The sequence below is a fragment of the Falco punctatus genome (genome assembly GCF_963210335.1).
Source record: "Falco punctatus genome assembly, chromosome: 6".
Lineage (NCBI taxonomy): Eukaryota > Metazoa > Chordata > Aves > Falconiformes > Falconidae > Falco > Falco punctatus.
The window spans coordinates 15,697,555-15,718,792 of record NC_137585.1 but is presented as its reverse complement, the minus strand read 5'-3'; the positions used below and the strand labels follow the sequence as shown (position 1 = coordinate 15,718,792).

General features: G+C 38.0%; 1 protein-coding gene across 7 annotated transcripts in view; it reads left to right on the top strand.

The window, feature by feature from the left end:
• The window catches only part of LOC308065241 (patatin-like phospholipase domain-containing protein 2), a 35,196-nt gene extending 14,208 nt beyond the window's left edge, over window positions 1-20,988 (top strand). For 2 of the 7 annotated variants that reach the window (XM_080390970.1, XM_080390971.1), the window contains exons 2-9: window positions 5,598-5,830; window positions 6,566-6,631; window positions 9,456-9,665; window positions 10,830-10,890; window positions 13,002-13,217; window positions 14,172-14,304; window positions 15,518-15,634; window positions 18,700-20,988. In XM_080390970.1, coding sequence (XP_080247096.1) covers window positions 5,598-5,830; window positions 6,566-6,631; window positions 9,456-9,665; window positions 10,830-10,890; window positions 13,002-13,217; window positions 14,172-14,304; window positions 15,518-15,634; window positions 18,700-18,991 — 1,328 coding nt within the window. In that variant the 3' untranslated portion in view covers window positions 18,992-20,988. Of the gene's footprint in view, window positions 1-6; window positions 587-5,597; window positions 5,831-6,565; window positions 6,632-9,455; window positions 9,666-10,829; window positions 10,891-13,001; window positions 13,218-14,171; window positions 14,305-15,517; window positions 15,635-17,840 lie in introns of those variants that run through there. The other 5 variants (XM_080390973.1, XM_080390975.1, XM_080390974.1 and 2 more) reach the window with 5 other exon arrangements.
• Window positions 20,989-21,238: the final 250 nt, after the last annotated feature.

The window sequence follows — 21,238 nt, the reverse complement described above, 5'->3', positions numbered from 1 at the left end:
TGCGGCACCGGCGTGGGCACAGCCCCGGGCAGCGCGCCGGCCCGGGGAGCCGGCGGTGCGGGCTGGCGGGCACAGGCGCGGGGTGGGCGGGGCGGCGCTGTCTCGCTTCGTTTTCTGCCCCGAAGAGGAGTGTGACAATTCTGTTGTGTTAAATTCGAGCAGGTTATATGGCCCCGTGGCTGCCGGGCTGCCTTTTTTTCCTTGTTCCTTTACCTCCCGCCGCGCACGCCTCCCCTCCGAGCGCAGTGCGCGCAGGCCGCCCGTTCCCTGGAGGGCAGGGGAAGGGGCAGGCGGCGGTTAGCCTGTCGCCACCGTGGGTGGGCATTCGGTAACCTCCCGGGCTCAAGAAACGGTCTTGGCGGTGCCTCATCCGAGCCCCACGCCTGCGCGGTCAGGCGGCCGGAGTTCGGTACCTCAGGCACGGGGACGGTCCCCGACCGGCGTGGGGGCGGGGCAGCCGCCCTCACCCTCACCGACCGCGGGAGGCGGCCGGCAGCGCGGAAAGCGGGGCAGGGGAGCGGGGTCGCCCCGCCGTCGGCCTCAAACGCATCGTTTACCCATCATCGGGAAAGAGCGCTTTTCTGCCGTAGGTACCTTTGCGCACCGAGTGCCAGTCAGCTTTAACTTGCTTCCTCTGAAGCTTCCCCTTCCTTGGGGTAGGGCTAAGGGAGTTAAGGTCAGGGCTTAGGTTAGCTTTAACATGCTTTTCCTCTTTAATCTGTGCGCAGTGTGTATTGCATAGGTCACTTAGGTATATGATTAGAAACTGGATTGATTAAAATCACTGATTTTAATTGTGATTTAAGTAATAGGGTTAATCTTGTTTTGTATTTATACCGGATAAAAGATGTTAGTTCGCAACTAAACATAGTCTCTCTTGTGAAATAAGCACATATTTTCTAGCCGTAGGAGAAGCATACCTTTCTTTTACCTATTTTGAGCTCATGAGAACCCAAATGCAGGTTTATCCTAGTGAGTTAGATACGGTAGGCATTAAAGCCACCTTAATACAAGTAAAATACCAAAGTGTTTAGGATAGTGACTGGAATGGAGGTAAAAAAGCGTGTTAAATATCTGGAAATAATTTTCTTTTTAACCAAAGAAATCCACTGAATAAAACCTTCTCTAGTTCATGATTCAACACTGACCGTTTTTGTTAATGGTACCCTTAACAGCTTTAGAACTAGAAGGCTTTGTAAAGTCACGTTTCATTTTACTTACGGATGGAGGAGGAAAACAACAAATACTTATTTTGAATTTGGAGATGGTTTGAGTTTTGCTTTTAAATTTCTGAGGGATCAATTACTGACTGAAGTTCTCTCTACGTGCAAGAGTATTGTGAAATGCTTGGCCTTGCTGCTTAGCCGCTGATGTCTAACACATGCTTAATTTCTTCAAAGCTTTAGCGATAAACTTGTGCTACTTAAACTTTTTAATTTTGCTGTAATGTCCTAACATGCTTGAGTTTTATGAGCCTAATACCAGCTTTTAAAACAAATCATATTTATCCACAATAGCTATCTATTTTTAGAATGTATCCAGTTTTAAGTCTTAAGTCATTGTAAGCGATTTAAGTGGCTTTGAATTTTTGAAGTGCTCTTAAGCACAAAAAACTTACCTTGTTTACCTGAAAGTACATGTTATTAACAGCTTTTAAAATTTTGACCATTTTAATAACTGAGACTTGCAGACTTCAAATTATTCCCTTGTCTTTCTCTTCTATGAGAATTCTGCTTTTCCCTAATAGAATAGATAGTGTGTTTGTGATCACTGCCCAAGGTACTGCATTTCACAGATAAGTGTATTTCTTCTGTAAAACTTTTTTTTTAATTAAACAAAAACCCACTTGGGAATTTTGGAAGACAGTTCAACACCAGCCATGTTCTAAAATCTGTCAATCATTGTAGATTTGTAAAACTAAGAATGTATTTTCTTTTAGTTAATTCCATATCTTTTTAGCTGTTATTTTTTTATGAGTTTCTGTGAAAGCGGGGGATTGTAAATAAGCGCTAAAGAAACACTTTGTGGTATAATAACTTTTTCTATTTCATTAGTTCATATTGTATAACTCCCTTACGTTGATATACTTTAATATACAGTATTTGTTATTTCTGCAGTTGTGGTTATAAGTCCACAATACCATGTGGTATTTTCACAGTTGCATTTCACTGTCTTGGAAGACAGCGGCAGACACTTCTCAGAGATGGGTAGTGGAAGTGTGAGAGGCAGCAGACAAGCTGAAACAGGGCAAATTCTGAATATAAGGAAGATTAACATGAGGGTGGTAAAATACAGGAATGGGTGCCCAGAGAGGTTGTGGGATCTCCGTTCTTGGAGGTGTTCAAGACTTCACTGGATCCAGCCCTGAATTAGTATGCTTGTTGGTGCACATAAAACTCTTGAGTGTGTGTGTATATATATATGAACAGGGTTTTTGACTAAAATTGATGTGTATGTTTCCTCTCTTACAGATTTGTGGCTGACTTTTAAATAAAGGGTTTTCTTTGTGCTTCATGTTACGTGTTGGATAGGCAAACTGAGAGTCTGTAGAATTTCAGGTTTCAATAAATGTAAACATTAGGCATTGAACGGATGAAAAAAGAAAGTGTACTTTTCCAGATTGAGAAAGAAGTTTCCTTCATTGAATTTGGGGGAAGGTAGAGGGAGAAGATTAGAGGTGACTTTATGAGGATAAAGTACATTCCAGGGTGTTTCAAACTGGAACTGTGAAGTTGCACTCCTCTTGTTAGCTCTTCCCCATGGATGTCTTGGAGGACTGGTATTTCGATGGCGATGTGCCCACCCATTCTAATAGGGAACTAAAGAGAACAGGTTTGGTGGGGGCTATAAATATGCTGTCAGGTTTTACTCTGTGGGAAATGAATTTTTAACTGTTAAAAATAAGAGTATAGAAATCTAACTAGGAATATAGAAATATTAACTAGAAACAGTTCACATTTAGTAGGAATATTGATTTATTTAACTGTCCTGCATCTCAAAACTGAAACAGATGTACCAAGATCTGCCTGAAATCCTAGTCTGACTTGATTGAGCTCTAGCCCCTTGTCGCTTTCTGAGAAGATCCTGTTTTGATACACCAGCCTAAGAGGCTGTATTTTAGTCCTGTTGAGGAGAGAAAGGAGAAGGGAAAACAATTGGAATACTTTGAAGTCTATTGAATTAACAGCTTTTTAAATTTTCAGTGTTTTAATATCACATACTCTTGGGTAGACACAACTTCCTCTTCTCTCTCACTTTTTGTTGTTTTGTTGGGGTTTTTTTGTTGGGTTTGGTGGGTTTTTTCCTTAGGAGCCCTTCTCATATTTAAAATAGGTTACGGTAAACAAAGTATGTAAACTTGGGTTTATTTTTTTCCCTACAGACTACATCAAGTGTAGAAATTCTTGTATGTGGAAGAGATGGGTAAACTGTGAAATCAGTTTTCATTTTGATGGGTAGTTATTTTCTGAAAGGAAGTTGAAATGAGGTGTTCAAATCTAAACTGTTAGAGGTCCTTAGTTTTGCTGCCCTTTAATAGGGTATGGAAAGTGAGCTGATATTTACTTGACATTTTTTATGGTGAGAGGTAAATAATCACAACACAAGGTTTTGTAGTGGGCACTAGTTTATTTTCGTTCCACAGAAACAGGCCTGTAGTGCAAATGAGTGAAGGTGTTACCATGCTTCAAACCTAAGTAATAGCTTGAGCTTCGGTTTGACAGGACGCTAGCTAGAAAAACAGGGTCAAGATCTGGCAGAGAAGTGAGCGTGTGTGTTTGATCATGTGTCCATGCACCTAGTGCTCTTGGTCTGTTTTTTAGAACAAGCAACTCACTTGGTGTGTAAGTTTTCAAAAATGTACTAATTTTGCAAGAGGACGTTAATGCATGTGCTAAGGCTGCTGTTCCTGGGTGGAGTTGTGGTAGTTGAGTACCTCAGACTCCTGCAACATGCCTGATTCCCCTCTTTAGAAAGCTTACAAGACTGAACATTGATAAATCAATTTAATAAAAAAAGGGAGGTGGTAATTTATATTTGAGTGCCTGAAAAATAGAACTGTCTACATAGCCACTTTTGGAAATAACTTCTTCACTTGCCAGAATGTGACTTGTGCCATTTTTTTAATTTCATGTAAAATATGTTTTACTAACATAAGCGCCTGTTTGACCATGAGCAGTGAGCTGTGCCTAAACTTTTTGCTGTCTTCTGGGGTGGGAGGTGGGGTCAGACTACTGGTATTAGTGGATTCATGGCCCAAGGCTTCACTCTGCAAGGGGAAAAAAATTGTAGTGGTAAAAATGGAGTTTGTCTGATGCCTCAGACTTTTTTGGGAGATAACTCTTTTGAACGTAGACTCTTGGTTTACTGTGTTAAAAATGAGAAAGGTTTAGGTATTGCTATTTGAGGGGTCAAAAGTGACATTGTACAAAGATAATATTTTGGGAAATTAATCTGAACTCAAAAGCTTAAGCAGAGTTGTTTCCAGTGCGGTGCTCACATTTAACTTTAAGTTGAATCTTGTCTATTCTAGAAGGAGTCTATGTAAGTTAAAATATGCAAGTTCTGGAAGTATTTTTAGATGACCTTGTAGCTATCATTCAGGTTAATAACCTGCTACTTTGACCTTCCTCCCCACCTCCTTTCCTCTACCAAGTTGACAAGCTTATCAGGCAGTTTCCTCAAAGTATGCTTTGGAGGAACACGACATTAAAAAGTCAAACAAAACACTGTGGGTAGATGGGCTGCTGTTCTTACTATGACTAGGTGTGTGGCTGGTACGACGATTTTAGTATTCTTTGGGAACAATTGTGTCTTCTGTAGTGGTTTGATCTAGTTCCCCAATGCTGATTTAATTGGAGAAAAAACTACTATAGTCTTACATATTGGTAAAAATGCACCTATTTAGGTGGAGGCTTGTGTGAGAGGTGCTACAGATCTCATCCACATTCCTTATGCGCTTCTTTAAAAACTTCATTCCTGACGCTCCTTACCACATTTAGTGTGCCCTTTATTGTGTTTATGTATAAATGAAGATCAGTGTGCCCTGAAACCTTAAGTTTGGTTAAAGTCCAGCAAGGGTTACTAGCTGTGATGAACCCAGGTGCTCTGCTTCTTCAGCAGACACACTGTGAACCTAAATCTGTGTGTCATACACTGTAGGTTTTTATGGATGTTGAGTATGGAATATGTCCATGCATACATACTTAGAGAAGGACACTCATCTTTGTTTTTTTTTCTTAAAGAATGTGTTTCTGGAATGGGATAACTCCTAATGGAAGCATCTGAAATTGGTATTTTACACCTTACAGCCTGCATATAAATCAAAGATGAAGTAACTTAGTGGCTGGGTCTTCACCAGGATTTCTGTTTAAACATCTAAAGTGACTTCTTTTCTGCAGAAAACTCTTAAACTCCATCAAATACTACTGGACAGTTATAGTATCTGTTAAAAAGCTCTTGAATTTTCATGCTAGCAGTCAGAGAGAAAAATTAGAGATCTAGACTTCATTACTGGCTCTAGTGCTTTATTATAGGGAGTGTTGTTTTTTGATTGTTGATGTATATTTGTTCTTAAATTAAATGCTTTTTATTTTCAGCTCAGGCTTGTGCAGATGTTCTGGCATTAGCCAAAGAAGCTAGAAAGCGAAATCTTGGTCCTCTTCATCCTTCCTTTAATGTCATAAAGATAATAAGAGATGGACTGATGAGAAATCTTCCAGAAAACACTCACCAGTTGTCATCGGGCAGACTGTGTATTTCACTAACCAGAGTATCAGATGGTAAAAATGCATTGATATCTAATTTTAACTCTAAAGAAGAAGTTGTCCAGGTACGTTTATTATTGGCAACTTTTAAAAGTTTCTGTAATTTAAGTCCATTTAATGTCACCCATTGGATTTCTTTTCAATAGTTTTGAATATTGTGACTTGGACAGTATCTTCAAGATGAGGTCATATTTCATTACAATAAATAACTTAATAGTTTTCCCAGTCAATGTATCGGCAAACTTTTAGTGAGTAGGTGTGAGGGATCAATCATAGAAAGGATAAATTCATTTAATTGCAGTGTGTCTAATGAAATTATATCCTTAATGAGTAAGACTTTTTTTAAGGTCATTCTTATAAAAGCAGTGATCAATGAACAGTCAAATAGCTTTTTAAAATTCTTAGTATCAGTTACAAAGCTAGTTTAATATGATCCAAGAATGCTGATATTTGTGTTCCTAGTTAGTTACTTTGTTTACTCAAAAAGTACATGGCTTGCATGAACGATCATAAACTTCCTTGCTAATTAGCATTTCTAGAAACAGTCTTTTAGTGAGTCTTAAAATTTTTTAGTTGGGGCACAGTTACATTCTAAAAAAGAAATGTGCAATACCCTTATCCTGTTTAAAATAATGTTGGATAATAACCTCCCCCCTTCTTTTTATTGAAGTGTACTTGCTGGGGATTTTTTTGGTTGCTTGCTTGGTTGGTTTTGCTAGCATCTAAAGAGATAAATATAAATTATAATTTCAATAATACAACAGTTACCATTTAATTTATATGGTCTCATTTTCCTACAGGCTTTAATCTGTAGTTCATTTGTTCCTATTTATTGTGGCCTAATTCCACCGTCATTTAGAGGTGTGGTAAGTCTCTTTTGTTAATGATTCTAGCTATTCTGAAAACATTATAGAGACAATGCGTATGTTTTTTCGTTATCCTACTGTAAAATAAAGACCTTCTTCATAGCTTCTCATATGGTAGCTGTATGTTACAACTTTGCAAAAGGGCAAGGAAACACTAAATGTGAGGAATATCTGTTACATATTATTTCTTCTCCACCCTGCAAAACACACACTCTCTCTCTTCCTGCCCCCCCCCCCCCCCCCAACTGTTTGCTTGTTGATGCAGAAATGAAAAGAGAGTATTCTAAGCTAGCAAGTGTTTAACTTAAGGATGAATAGTAATTGAAGAAAGCGATGCTCATTTATCTGCACAAATTTATAGGCAGTGTCACTTACACTTCTTTCTTTAAAAAAAATTGATCTGGTAAGGTAGTTTGTTGTGTATCTTTGTGTTCTTGCTGTAGGTAGATCCACTTTACAACTGGATTAAAGTACTGTGTTCAGTTAGATATAAACAAAGATGTTTAATGTCTTCTGTCATTTGTATTGAGTGTAAGAAAGGTTGCTTTTTAAAGGTAGAGTGTCAGTGGGTTAGTCTAGTCAGAGAACTATGAGTTACAAAACCTCATAATACTTCATGGCTATACTGGGTTTTCTAAAATCCCCCGTTAAAGGGGCAAAAACGATAGAAAAGTTGGTGTCGATTGGTGGTGTTGTTTTAACAGCTCTGGAAGCAGACATGCACTTCAAATCAAGGCAGTGACATTCATAGCTTTTTGTTACAGTGCTGTATTAACTTGCATTTGCTTTGCTTCCAACTTTGGTGCCCCTTCCACAAGGAGAGGGGAAGAATACTGAAAGAAAACTCAAAACATCTGTCACAGTGGTTGATTACAGCCTGTTCTTATGGCAGTTTGGAAGCGCTAAAAGGTCAAGGATAGACGTGAAATGTGTTTTCTTCTTCATGCTGAAATTTAAGCAAAAGTGATTACAACTGTATAGGGATTTTTCTTTATCTGTACTTCTAAACCTTGTGTGTCTCCTTAAACTCTTCCAGATTATAGGTGTTATGAAAACAGGACATTGGACTGAATCCAAGGTTTAGGTGGATCCAGGCTAATCTGGCTATTCAGTTCTTGTCACCAGACAACAATGTTATTTTAAAAGGCTTAGTTCAGAGTACGAAAACGTGCAAGTGATGCTTTATTTGGTCCTGTTTTGAGGGAAAGGGAAGGAAGGAATCATTGTATCCTTTTGATCTTTGCAATTATTTGGTATTATTTTAATGCTTAGGAGGCATTTTTGATGCAACTTGGCAACAATACCACAGTTGCATGTGCTTTGCATGACTCCTGTAAGGTTTAAACACAGCAGAATGTCATGTATGTAAACTTCGTAGCATCTGGCTGTTCACTGGCTTGGTGGTTTGTGCCTGTACACTTTAAGACAGGCAAACATAACTTGCAATAAGTGTATCTAACTGCCAGTTGTGAATGTTCTGGGTATGGTGGATTTTGTTTGGGTATTTTTCCCTTCTCAAACACAGCAATGGTGTTAGATTAAAAAATTACTAAAGGGAACAGATAGGCAGAAACTAAATAATTAAAACTTTTTACCTCTGTAGAACAGTGACTTAGAAATGTACTTCCACCTTTTAATAATTTCACGAGAAGGCTGCGGGCCCAACCTGTTGTATTGTACTTGATACTTCCAATTGGTGATTGCATTATACACCTATAGGAAATTTGTCAGTATCTGCATGCTGCTGGGTCTAAAGAGTGTCCAAGAGCATGTTGGATAAGTGCTCTGAGCTGTCCTCCTAATTCCTAAATTTTTTTTTCTCAGAATGGTCAGGGAGTCAGTATCAAGGCATGTGAAACTGGTAATCCAGGTTGCTCCTGCTCAAGTCACTTGCCCTGTTACATTTAAATTTTACAGGGACCTACAAGTTATGTCTGTTGCCTACTGAGGAAGAAGGAAAATGCAGCCACTAAATCAGCAAAGTTGGTGGTCTTTGCCACTGGCAGAGCAAACTACCTACAATTGGCCCTGCTGGAAAGGTGGCTGTTGTGGGCAGGTGGAGGAGTTGCCTTTAGCAGTAGCAGCTGCTGCGCTGTAGATTAGTTACCCTCACACAGAACTCTTCAGTTCTTGGATCTTAAAATGTCTGAGATGGTGATGCACTAAAACTACAGAAATGGGCAATTCAATGTACAGGAGACAAAAGCATAACCTGGAAGAACTTCTAAACTTGCACACAAAGTAGAATAGGTATTGGTGACTGTTGGCGAGGTTTCTAAAGCATTGTCCATTTTTACTTGCAGCTTCTTTATTTCCAAATATTTTTGATGCTTTTATTTTAAATTGTAATTACTAAGACTAATTTTAAGTTACTGTTATTCTGACTGAAGGGTTTAATAACACAGAATTTGAGCTTTGGCGTGGAGAGCTCTTCTTTTACTTGTTCTTTCTAAAGAAGTACCTTGGCGGCTTTTTGGTTCGTTCTGTCCTTTGGGGAAGAGAAGGCAGAGACAACTGCACTACTTTTTCTCTGTGTGTTGTGTAGGATTGTGAACTTTAAAATGGACTTGCTTTTTCTTAAACATACAGAAAAATCCCAAATAGAATACTCTTAGTCTGTCTATAGATAGTCATCTAACTATAGACGGAAATGTTTTTTATTGGTATTAGAGGACAAAGCATGCTACTCAAAAGGTTTAGCCTGGGAATGCAGGCAGAGACTGTTCTGTTGCAGTCCTAAATGCTATGTAATTCTTGCATGGGAAATCTGCTAGTTAGAAATTTTCAGCCTTTGGGACTTCTTATTTCTGTTAATTTTTGTTAGCGCTACGTGGATGGAGGAATCAGTGACAACTTACCTCACTATGAATCTAAGAATACAATCACAGTTTCGCCTTTCGCTGGGGAGTGTGATATCTGCCCAAAGGGGAATTCTGCCAACTTTCATGAAATGAACGTGACTAATACCAGCATTCAGCTCAGTTTGGGGAACCTTTATCGTTTAACACAAGCACTGTTTCCACCAGAACCTAAGGTAAGTCACTGTTCTCATGCAGTTACTAAAGTCTATATATTTTATATATTATATATATGCATCTATACATATATCTACTAAAATTCCATATAAAAACCTTCCCTTTGCAGAAAGTTACAGTAATCTTATCATTTCATCTAGCCATATAAATTTTTATGGTGACATTTCTCTTCTTTTTTCTATTTTTTTCATAGTTTGTCTTCTTATTTTTAGTCTCGGACTAGAAATGCATTTCTTGCTATTGGCTTTCAGTATTTATTTGGGAATTACCTCAGGATTCAATCATAAAATCAACACTGCTAAATTAATAACTGTCAGTCTGTAGTCCTTTCATGTTTAACCTGCTGACCAGGTGCTTCAGAACTTAAAAGAAGTTCTAAAGCTTCCTGATTTTGTGAAGTTCTGAATTGATACTTCACACAGGCAAGTTGCCTTTAAACTTTGCTAAGCACTGTTAATTGTGGATCTGATGAAGGAAATGCTCTTGAATTCCCATTGTGGAAGCTGAACAAATGAAAACAGATCTTGCCATTTGGCTTGGGATAGCCTACCGAGGAGAATGAACGTTCCTGACTGATATAAATATATTTTTTTTTAAGTGAGGGCTTTTTGACCACTTGAAGAAAACTGTTAAATTCTACTTAAGTAGGATTTAATTATTTTTTTTGTCTAAGACTACTGTGTAGGTGAGCTGGTGTTGCATCTGGTGAAAGATATTTTCATATGGAAGACTAAGCCTTGAGTTTGAGCATGAGAATTGCACAGCTGACTTCTCATAGTTTTGGGAAGTGGAAAGGACTGGGAGGGAAGGAGGGGAACTGGCATACTCCAAGCCATCCTGTTTCATTGTTGCTTGCACCTGCTGAAAGGCTAATCAAAGAAACAAAAAGGGAGGGAATTCTTGCAAGCCATTAGGATGCTGTCCTTTTAGGTGAATAATTCTGTGCATCTGTAATAGCTGAAAGATAAATTCATGTATGCATGATCATGTATTATCCTCACAGCAGGCATGTTAAGCTAAGTCTGTTGAATTATACCAATTGCTAATGTAAATTTTTCTTTAAAATGGAGGGTGGGTGGAGGTGGCTTTTTATTCTGCAAAGTGTGTTGATCTTAAGTTGAATCTCGTTTTATTTGTCTGACTAATTTACCCTATGCTTGCAGGTACTAGGAGAGATCTGTGAGCAAGGATATTCAGATGCTCTTAAATTCTTGAAAGAGAATGGTATGTTACACTTGTGGGTAATTACTGTTGATATGGTCTTAAGCCAAGTTAAAAAAAAAAGTGCGGGGAGTTATATGTAGCTAAGAAGGGGCTAGGTCTTTGAGGCTTTTGAAGAGATCATGGTAGGTTTAGCTGTCATAGAAATAACATAATTGTAGTAACTATTCACCCAAATTAAATTGTGCTGCGACACAAAAATTGAACTTTTGGGGTTTTGTCAAATTTGTGTGAAGGGAATGTTAAGGTACTGTTAAGTGAAATTACCAAAGAAGCCCAAATTTAGGGAAATAATGTTATTAATTTATTTTGTGTTAATTGTGAAGAATAGGAATAGGCTATTGTTTCCCACTCCTGTGAAACCTGTATCTTCTTACGACCTCCTCTTTGCTGTCATCCAAGTGTATTTCTAGGTAAAGATGTGTAGTCCAGAACTGGGAGCTGGCTAACAACAATATAAACTCAGTCACAGACAAATCCTTACTCTGTATCATGAAAGACTTTAGAAGAAGATGACTTGTAATGTAGCAGGTTTTGGGACCCAGATAAGTTTAGGAAGAAGAATTGAAAAGTTGTTCTACTCTACTCCTAGATTTCTAGTATCTAGTATTTGATATTAATAAATATTATTTCTCTGCATACTTTGAGACAAACAAGTTACAGTAACCTGATAATAGCATGAAGTTAACAGTGTGTGAAATACGCCTAGCCCCTGTAGTCTTTGGTTACAGAAGCAAATTGGTGCTGTGTCTGATGAGAGGAATGGAAACTGAGATGTGATGTTTGCAGTACTACAGATGGTACCACCTGCAGTACTGTAATGCAGTCATAGATTGATGTGCTCACTGCTGATATTCTGTTACAATTAAACATTACATGTCAAGTTTTCATGGGAAAATTGTCTTAAATGTTAAAGATCATCATTCTGATTAAGAGTTTGATTTTCTTAGTAATATTTAATGCTTTATACCTTTTATCAGGTGATTAAAAGCATAAGCTATTCAAAGGGCCTATAATTTGTGGTTGTCTGTGCTAAAACAGGTTGCGTTGCTGTACTGGACCTGCAAGTTTCCTGTCTGCATGTTTCCATCTGACACTAACATCTGAGATTCCTTGCAACTCTTCCTTGGTGTCTTTCCCCCACCCCGACCCCTGTGTATTGCACTGTTGTCCTCCTTTTCACGCTACTGATCCTGTGTCACCTTTGTTCTTATTCTGTCACAGGTTTGTCTTGCTTTCAAGCTTAATCAGTCATAATTATAACCTTTCCAAACTCATTCATTATGCACCTCCTTTCTTGTGAATTCAACTGTAGATATTAATTTTTCCCCCCATCTGTAACACTTCAGTTAACCTTTTTGCTAAATTTCCCGTATATTCTTTTAACGTTTGTATTTTAGGAGTAATTGTAAGTAGGATACAAATTGTGTTGTATGTAGGTATAAATCCTAGTCAAATTTGGTAGTTTGTATATAAAAATAGCTTTATAACCATTTTCTGGAAACTGAGTATAAATACCCTTCTTCTGTTTTTCATTTTGTGATCATTACCTAGTACTTGTTTCGAAGGTGACTATCAGTGCTGTTTCTTCATTGGCACCAGTTTTGCAAGGCAACTGATGTTGATTTAGATTGGTACTTCGGATATATCTTAAAACAGTATTGTACACTACTCGCTTTCCTTCTCTGCCCTATTGTAGCAGTGCCTCAAAGTACTCACGTGATAACCTGCCATGTCAAATTTCACAAATGTCTTAAGTGGTTTAGGTGTGTTTTTCCAAATAAATATTAAATCAGTTTTCCTCTTCTCCTTTAAATCATTGGCTTTCTTGCTGGAAAACAGCTTTGGTAAATGACCAAGTTTCCAGTGCAGTTTCAATTAATCACTTTTTTCTTTTCTTTAGAACTTGTTCTAAAGTAAGACCTAAACTTGCAAAGGAGTATTCATCAGCATGATTAAAAGTTTGTGGGATTATAAGAGCAAGTGTATTTGACATTGTGTAGATAATGTTCCCTCAGGACAGGCCTTTGTACAGATACACAGATTACAGGTACTACACAGGTACTCTGAAGACCTGTGGATCAAGCCTAAGTGGAAGCTTTTGACTCTTTCAGGTATTCTGAATGACTCAATTTATATCCACTTGTCCTTCACAAAAAGAAATCCTCATGAGGCTCCACAGCATGTTGACAACATGAAGAAAAAGAAATTGACAGAAAATAACAGAGTAGAAACCTTGAAAATGGCAGTATTTAATGACCAGCTGAAGCAAAATCCATGGCCTTTGGAGAAGAGCATATTCGAGAGTCTACCTCCTAGACTTCGTAAAGGTATATGCTACAGACTGTTTCCTGTTACTTTGAGTTGCAAACTTCGATTTATTTTTTCCCCTGTTTAGTCTTACAATTAGCATAAGATGCTTTTTGTTTAATCTTATAACTGCCTGTGATGCTAGAGACTAGCTCAACCCAAAAAAGTTCTTCAAATGCTTATTACATGTGAACATGTACATTTTGATTTAGCTACAGTAATAAGATTGAAGCAGGAGGAAGGAGCTACATTAAACACTGCAGGGTCATGAATTGAATTCTCATTTGATTTTGGATAAACTTTGTACATGCACAGTATTTCTGTAAACATGTATTTCACACCTAAGTTGAACCTCAAATCCAAACGCTGGTTATCCCCATCTTATTTTTAAAACAGATTTCTGTGGATTTCTAATTCTTTGGCTTTCCTGTCTTTTTAATAAGCTGTTAATAGACCAAACCCACTTCTGATATGTCTTTGTAACTTTTACCAAGGTTCTTTTGTGGATGCTGATCAGAACTGAGATCTGAAATTTGCGATCCCAGTGCAAAATTTGAAGTGTGGTATTTCTTACAACTATATGTAACCACTGGAATCTGCAGAACTCTAGAATTTATGCAAGCTCCTCAGAGTTATAGAGTCTCTTGACAGGACAGGAATGCTATCTAAAATACATAAGTATTTTTGGAGAGGTGAATTTTATATCCTTTTATTACAAATTAATTCTTAGACTTATTGCATAAAAGTTCTGGGTAATGCCTTTTGTCCCTGTGGTATGAGTCTGTGTTTCCTATGTTTTAAAATAACACAGAGAATGTTTATGTTAAGAGTGCTTTGAGATTAATTCTTCCATTTTCTATCTGACCCTTATTCAGTAACACTTGATAATGTTGACTGAAGATTACTAAACCTTGAGCAAATTATTTCAACTGTTTTCATAGTCTAACATACTTTTAAAAATAATTATTCTTAAGCACTGCAGGAAGCTTGTAAAGAACAGAATGGATTCTACACCCAGTTCTCTAAACTCTTCCCAATGCGGGTTATATCCTATCTGATGCTGCCGTATACATTGCCAGTGGAGTCTGCTTACTCTGTTGCTTTACGGTAAGGAACTTCTAATGAACTTCTAATTTTAGAATTAATGTACTTTTGGAAATTTACTTGTTGAAGGCTTATTCAGTGTTGAAGGCATTCTGGTACTCTAGAATTCAAGTGGTAACCGTCCAAAGGCTATTATTTCTACCTAATGATGCATTCTCTTAAAGCCCCAATAGGCTAAAGCTAGATAAACATATTAAGAAGATGCCTAAACAGTTTACTCTTTCTACTAGTAGCTGTCTCATAATTGCTGAAAGGAAGCACCTTTACTTTTGCTTTCCAGGAGCACGTTATTGCTATTACTGTATTCTGCAATGTTCAAACTCTATCCAGATACTTCTTATGCTTTAGCTTCTGTCTGAAGTCAGGAGGCAACTCCAGTGTTTACTCAACATACACATTTTCTTACTAGGTTTGTTTAGGTTGACTGAAAGTTATGCCCTTGGAACAGGGCTTAATTTTATAAATTTTTCAATCCTCATAAAGGAGAATTTATGCTAAATAAATGCAGCATGAACCCTAAGCTTTGTGCTTGCTTAAGAGAATTCCAGTCCTTGAGCAGATGTCATTGCTATCTTTAGAAAACACTTGAAAAACAAAATGTTCTGTAAATGGAACTACATAGAACTCCAGTAAAATATTTTGTTTCTGTGCCACTTAGTATGTCACTTATGTGTGGGTTTTTTGGAGGATGGGGAGGAAACAAATGTCAACAGAATTTTTATGTGGGTTTTCCCCCCGCTGGTAACTGAATTCTGTTGAGAGCATCATAAGGAAAAAGCTATACATTTGTGACATTGTTCTGTTTCTGCCTTCTATTTGTTATTCCGCTGTATTTTTCTTCTGTTCTTCCTTCCTCTTCCACCTAGCTTTAAACTGACCAGAAAGTTCCCACCACAGAGAAAGAGGTCTCAGAGACAGGAGTATTTCACAGGCTTCCTAAATGTTGATCGCGGGGTATAGCATGCACATACTGGTCAGCCCCTCAGCATAGACAGAGATCCAGTGGTCTGTACTGCCTTTTTTCTTGGCTTGCAGAAAAGAGGAGAGTAGGCTAGATGGGATTTCAGGGAGGTTGGGAAGAACTGGAGACTCTGGTGGGGGCGTCAACTTGGGAGAATGAAAACTGTGTTGTTTGGTTGGATTTTGGGCATGGTATGTAAAAATAGAAATTAGATCTGCTGCTTACAAAACAATTGTATTGTTTTTTTGTTTGTAGGTTAGTAAACTGGTTTCCTGACATGCCTGCTGATGTTCGATGGATGCAGGAACAGCTCTGTCGGATTGCTGGTACAGTTTATTCCCAGGCTAAAAGCAAGCTGTTCTGTACATCCAGGTAAAGTGGACTGCTGCTGCATGCAAATAATGCATTTTTAGAAATTCTCTCTCTTTTGCCAGAACTTCAAGTACCAAGAAGTTTCTGTCTTAAAACAGGATTTAATAATTTTCTCAAAAGTGACACAAAACAGTTCTCAGTGGTTCTAATCCTTAGCATTGTTTCTGAAGTATATTTTCTGGTGCTTCTTGTTTATAACTGATCAATGACTGCTACATGTTGTACATGAAGAGGTGTTGCCTATCGGTAGGCTTACACTGTTTGCAGACAGGGATGGGTTATGGAGCAGGCATTGGACTGAGAACAAAGACTTTGTTTCTTCTCTGCTCCACAGTAGCTGGAGCAATCAGGAGGAAAGGGTTGCTCAGGATGTTCTAAATCAGATGTAGCAGGTAGGAACTGGAAAATACTGGAGAAAGACTAGATCCTTAGGAGCCTGGACAGGAAAAGGTTGTAAGTTAAAAAGCAGATGAATATGAAGGACAGTCTTGTAAGATAGTTGGGAAGAATTAAAATAAGACATATGAAATGTTTTTAGGAACCTGTTTCTGTGGAAGAGAAACCTCTGCTCTAACCTGGCTGTAACTAGGTTCATTATGCATCCCTTACCAAACTGATGTGAGATTTGGCCTTTCAAATTTTTACTTCTGTTAAAACTGTGTAGCACTGTGTATATGGAGGAATCGGTGACAACTCACCTCTGTATGAATCTAAGAATACTGTTACGGTTTCACCTTTTGCTGGGGAGTGTAGTATTTGCCCAAGGAGCTCTGCAAACTTCCACAAAATGAATATTAATTTGGAATTGGTGGGTAGGAGGTAGAAGAAGGGGGTGTGGGGGGAGACAAATTAGTGCGAAAAGCTATTAGGAGTGAACAGAATTCTTAAATGCTTCATAAAAACTTCCAAGAGATAGCTGTAGCACTGGAGACTTAACTGCAACAGTTATTTCAACTAAAGCATAAGAACATTCCATCTTCTATATACAGCACATTTTTAAATTAGAAGGAAAAATACCCTTTTATTCAAGCCAGGAGTTCTTGAGCTTTTGTGTTCCTGTTTTCAGTAATAAAATTAGATAAAGAGGAAGATAAAAATGTTCTTTTTCACCCTGGCAGTGCTATACAGTGACCTATCAGAAATTCAGGTTTGCTATGTCTGAGGAGATCTCTTTGATCCTACTTAGTCATAAGAAGCTTTGCCAGGTTCTGGATTGTCATCATGAAAGATCCAATTCATACCCTTTATCCCTTGGAGGCACAGAGTAATAAAACTTGCTGTTAAAGGTTCTGGCTTAATGGAAGACTTAATGAGGTTGAAGCTTGTGTTTCCTTCCCCCCTTTGGAAGTATTACATGGTGGCTTTAATATTAAGTTTTAAAGATACTTTTTTTCTTACAATATTCAGTTTTATCCAGAATTCAGCAGCATTTAGTTCCTGTATGCAAATAACCTCTCTCTTCTCCCTTTGTGAAATCAGTTAAAGCCTTTTCTTGTGTAACACTAGTTGGCTTTTGAGGCCATCTCCCCGAGCAGAAATGTATATATACATATTCTTGGTATATATTTGCTATCATCTTACTGTCATCTCTTTGATTATTTGATACCACATGTAATCCAGTGTCTTTTTTTCCTTATTTTCTTGAAGATATTTCTGACTCCTTTGCATGATAGATTTGGGTCTAGTCAGCTTCCTGCTTTACCCTTATTCAGCAGGTTCTTGGTGTTGCTGCTATTCCAGCCTTAGCCGTTGTGAGACTCTTCATCTGAAATGGGTGCTTGGAAGGCACGGTATCACAAGTCTGTCTCAGATCTGCCTTCTCAGAGGGTTACTTGGTCATTGAGTCATGATTAACCAGAATCATTGTTTCTTTCCTCTTGGAAAACCACAAGAAAAATATGGTGGTCATGTGGCTTTTGCTGTATGCTTTTATGGTCTTCCCAGACCAGCGTCTTCAAGGTGATCATCTCACACTGAACTTTATACACTGTCAAACTTCCAAGTTTTCTGAAGCTTTCCTTTAAGTGGATTCCCTCTTCAGGTAGCTAGATCCCAATGCTTTGTGTGTAGAATTCTGCATTGTATTCTACAGGTGACTCTTGGTGGGGTTTTACTTCGTTTCAGCATCCACCAAGAACTTACTGCTGCTTTTGCAGAAAGTAATCCCCCCCCTCCCCTTTTCATGCTCTTCCCCTTCTGTCACCAGATCTAGCTTCTGTTTTGGAATCAAACTTGAATCTCATGAAAATTTGCGCTGTTTACAGTTTGAAAATCCTTTTAGGAAACTTAACCTGGTGGATGGTATCTTCCAGTGCACCTAAAGTTCAGGTATGGAAACTAGTGTTGAAGTGTGTGTATGGTGAGTTGTGTTTTTTGTGTGTGAGAGGAGGTGTTGTGCATTGTTGTGGGTTTTTCCCCAAAAGCACTGTGAGAGAGGAGAGAGAACTTTAAAAAACCCCCTGGGTATTCTAGGTGACAACTTCAGCTTTCTGTTTCTCAAACTGGAAAAGTCTAACCTGGTGATTCAGGTGCTGTTTTAGAGTGTAGGAAAGTTCTGTCCCAGCTGTTCAGGTTGGTGATAATAAACTAGATGTAAAGTGGAATGCAGAGATGGCGTTTGGGAAGTTGAACGACTGTTATTTGCTACTCAACTTGTAAATGTTGAGACTATTCTTGTTAATGTTCCGTTAGTGCTGTGATTGGTAAATCAGCAAATATTCCAAGTGGATAGCTGGGGGGAGATCAGGACTATTTAAGAGGTAATGTACGAGCTGCGTCTACCCCTCTGAACTTATCAAAATTGTGTGACTTCTAGTGTAACTATTTTATACTTACTTCTGAGAACAACACATAATGGCAGAGTGCCCCTCTTTTGGATATGACAGTTTCAAGCTCCTTTTCATGTTGTCTCATATCCTAACTCACTAAATGCATTTAGAATTAATTATTTTCCTCTAGTAGTATTCCTTATATGAAGATTCCCTGTCAGACAGTCTGTCTGAACAGTAATAGGAACATCATAGAAACACTAATAATTTTTTTGTTTTTATTTTTTTTTTTAACAGGAAAGACAATTATGCATCACTAAGAAAATGTCAAACTGTCCCATCTACTATGGAATTTCATTCTTCATACTGCCACCTTAAAATGCCTCGCTCTTCTGCAGACCTTGAAACCTGGCTCTGGGAATCTTCATGCTTCATGCACTCAGCTATGAAAAATGCTTCTGCTAACATGCAGGAGCATTCAGGCTTAAACTCCCATCCTAATTTTCTCCCAAATTCTGATGAGTCTGGGTTGGAAATAGATTTTGACTTTTCCTCAGAGACAAGTTTCCAAACTGCTCCAGAGTATTAATTTGGAAGTAGATGCCACAGTTTCCAAAATTCCAATTTGGCAGAGAAATTTAAGTCCTAAAGGACTAAAGATCACTTTATTGCCAATAAGTCTTGGAAAATCATTTGTTTACAGCTTCTTGACAAATCTGCCTTGGGAGTTCTACTGTTTTAAGGATTGTAAAAACAGTGGCTGCTATACTAAGTAACAGATTACAATTCTGTTGAAGCACCAGCTCAATCAGCTGTGCTAAGACTTGTAGTAAACTGTCTCTCTGGAAATAATTTTTTAAAAAATACACTTTCAGCATAAAAATGTAAATTCTGTAAACACTGTTAGACAAACAAGTGTCGATAACAAAAGCTTTTTAAAAATATAGTTCTTAACAGTATTATGTGTTAGGATTACTTTTACAGCACTTAAATGAAATTGGACTTTTAATTCATAAAAGGAAATACACAGATGAGCTGTTTAGTGGCCTCCAGTGTCCATTTGCCTTATGTTTAAACATACTGTTGTGTTTATGGAAGAGTTGTCTACACAAGATACTGTAGTGACAGTGTTATTCTAGGTGGTTGTATATATTCCACAGTTCATACCGCTTCTCCTCTACGACTCCTTCCCCTCTTGATACACTTCAAGGGAAAAAGACATAAGAAATGGGACACATTCCCCTGAAGTGTAAACAAGTACAGTTTCAGTGATTTTGGAGGACTTTATTTGTACTTAATAAGGGCTTAATACTTGACTAAGTATTGAAAAGTAGGTAAAATAGTGACTGTGATTAGCAGCAAACAGTAATTTGAGTTGGCGGTAGACTTCACAGAAGATGCTATATGTTGATTTTTGTTAACAAGTGGTGATGTTTAGGTCTTCTCTCCAACTGCTGACCATTCTTAATTTCTGCCCCACCCTGAACTTGAGAGATTTTTCTTCCCTTCTTTCACATCCCTCTTGCTGAAGGAGGGGAGAAAGAAGGGGTCCCTCCTGTCTCGCTGAGGTATGATAACCCAAAGGAAGTTGGGTTAAGGAAGTTGGGAAATCAGAAGACTGATTGTTATGAGAAACAAATCTGTAAGACTTAGTGGAAGTATCAGTATCCAGGGAGCTGTGAAGGTCTCAAATAATGGGTTGAAAGTCAGCCAAATCGTATCTGTATTGAGCGATGAGCATTTTAAACGCTTTCCACTACAAAGGTTCTGCATAATTTTAATAAAGACAATGCATTAGTGTATGGATACATCAGGAGAAGTAAATAACTGTTAATATTAACAACTTTTCAGATGTTTGATTATCATGTCTTGTACAATTTTTTTTAAGTAGGTGGAAATAATGATGGCTTTAAAATGGAGTTTGTGCAAGTGTTTGGGGGCATGCGTGTGACACTTAAGCTGCTCATTCAAGAACGTGTATTCTGTGCAACTTGGGTGCAGTGCAGGGAGCAGACTAGATGCTTCCTGCAAGTATCTTGTACAAGGAGAAGCAGGGATTAATTGTGCTGCTCAGGAGTGGGAACTTTGGTATCCAGAAGTCAGTCCAATAGCAAGATGTGGCATTTCTGAATTGGACACACTTGTTTCTGAGTTCTGATTTCACTAAGCTTGAAGTGCTAAACTTTTACAACATGAAACTGATTTTAGAATGGTGGGGGGGGGTGGGAGAAAGTGTCAGGCTACCCATTTCTGTACTACAGAAGGCTGGTGCTATTTTACTTCAGCTCTTTTGTTCATTTCTTCTGCGCGTGCATCTTCAAATTTGCGAAAGAAGTTGAAACAAGATCTGTTTTATATTGTCTTCATTTATAATTTTAAGCTTCCTATAATGTGATATTTATAACCTGCTACAAAATGTTAGGTTTACCGGTTATATGTTAGAATTTAAGCAGGAAGGCCAAGTTTTGTCTCCTTTCTGTGTACTGGAACAGTTCTGCTAACTACAATCAACCTCAACTACTTACTCTGTGCGCAGCTCTAATTTTGTGTCCTTTTTCTAAAATAAAAAGACAATCTCTTCTGTTACCACGTTTTCTTGAGTGTAATTCACCTGGTGTAAGTAAAACAAGCATGTGGTAATTGCATTGAACAGTGAAAGGACTTAAAAAAAAAAAAAAGACACCTTGCAAGCTTTTTTTTGTTTTTTAAGAATACCAATTTAGGGTGCTACTCTGATGGATGCTTGTTCATGCTCCAGCCGCACCTGAAAGCTACCATCGTTTAAACCCTTCTTTCTTTGCAATCCATTAGTTTACAAGTTACTCTTTGTATTTGA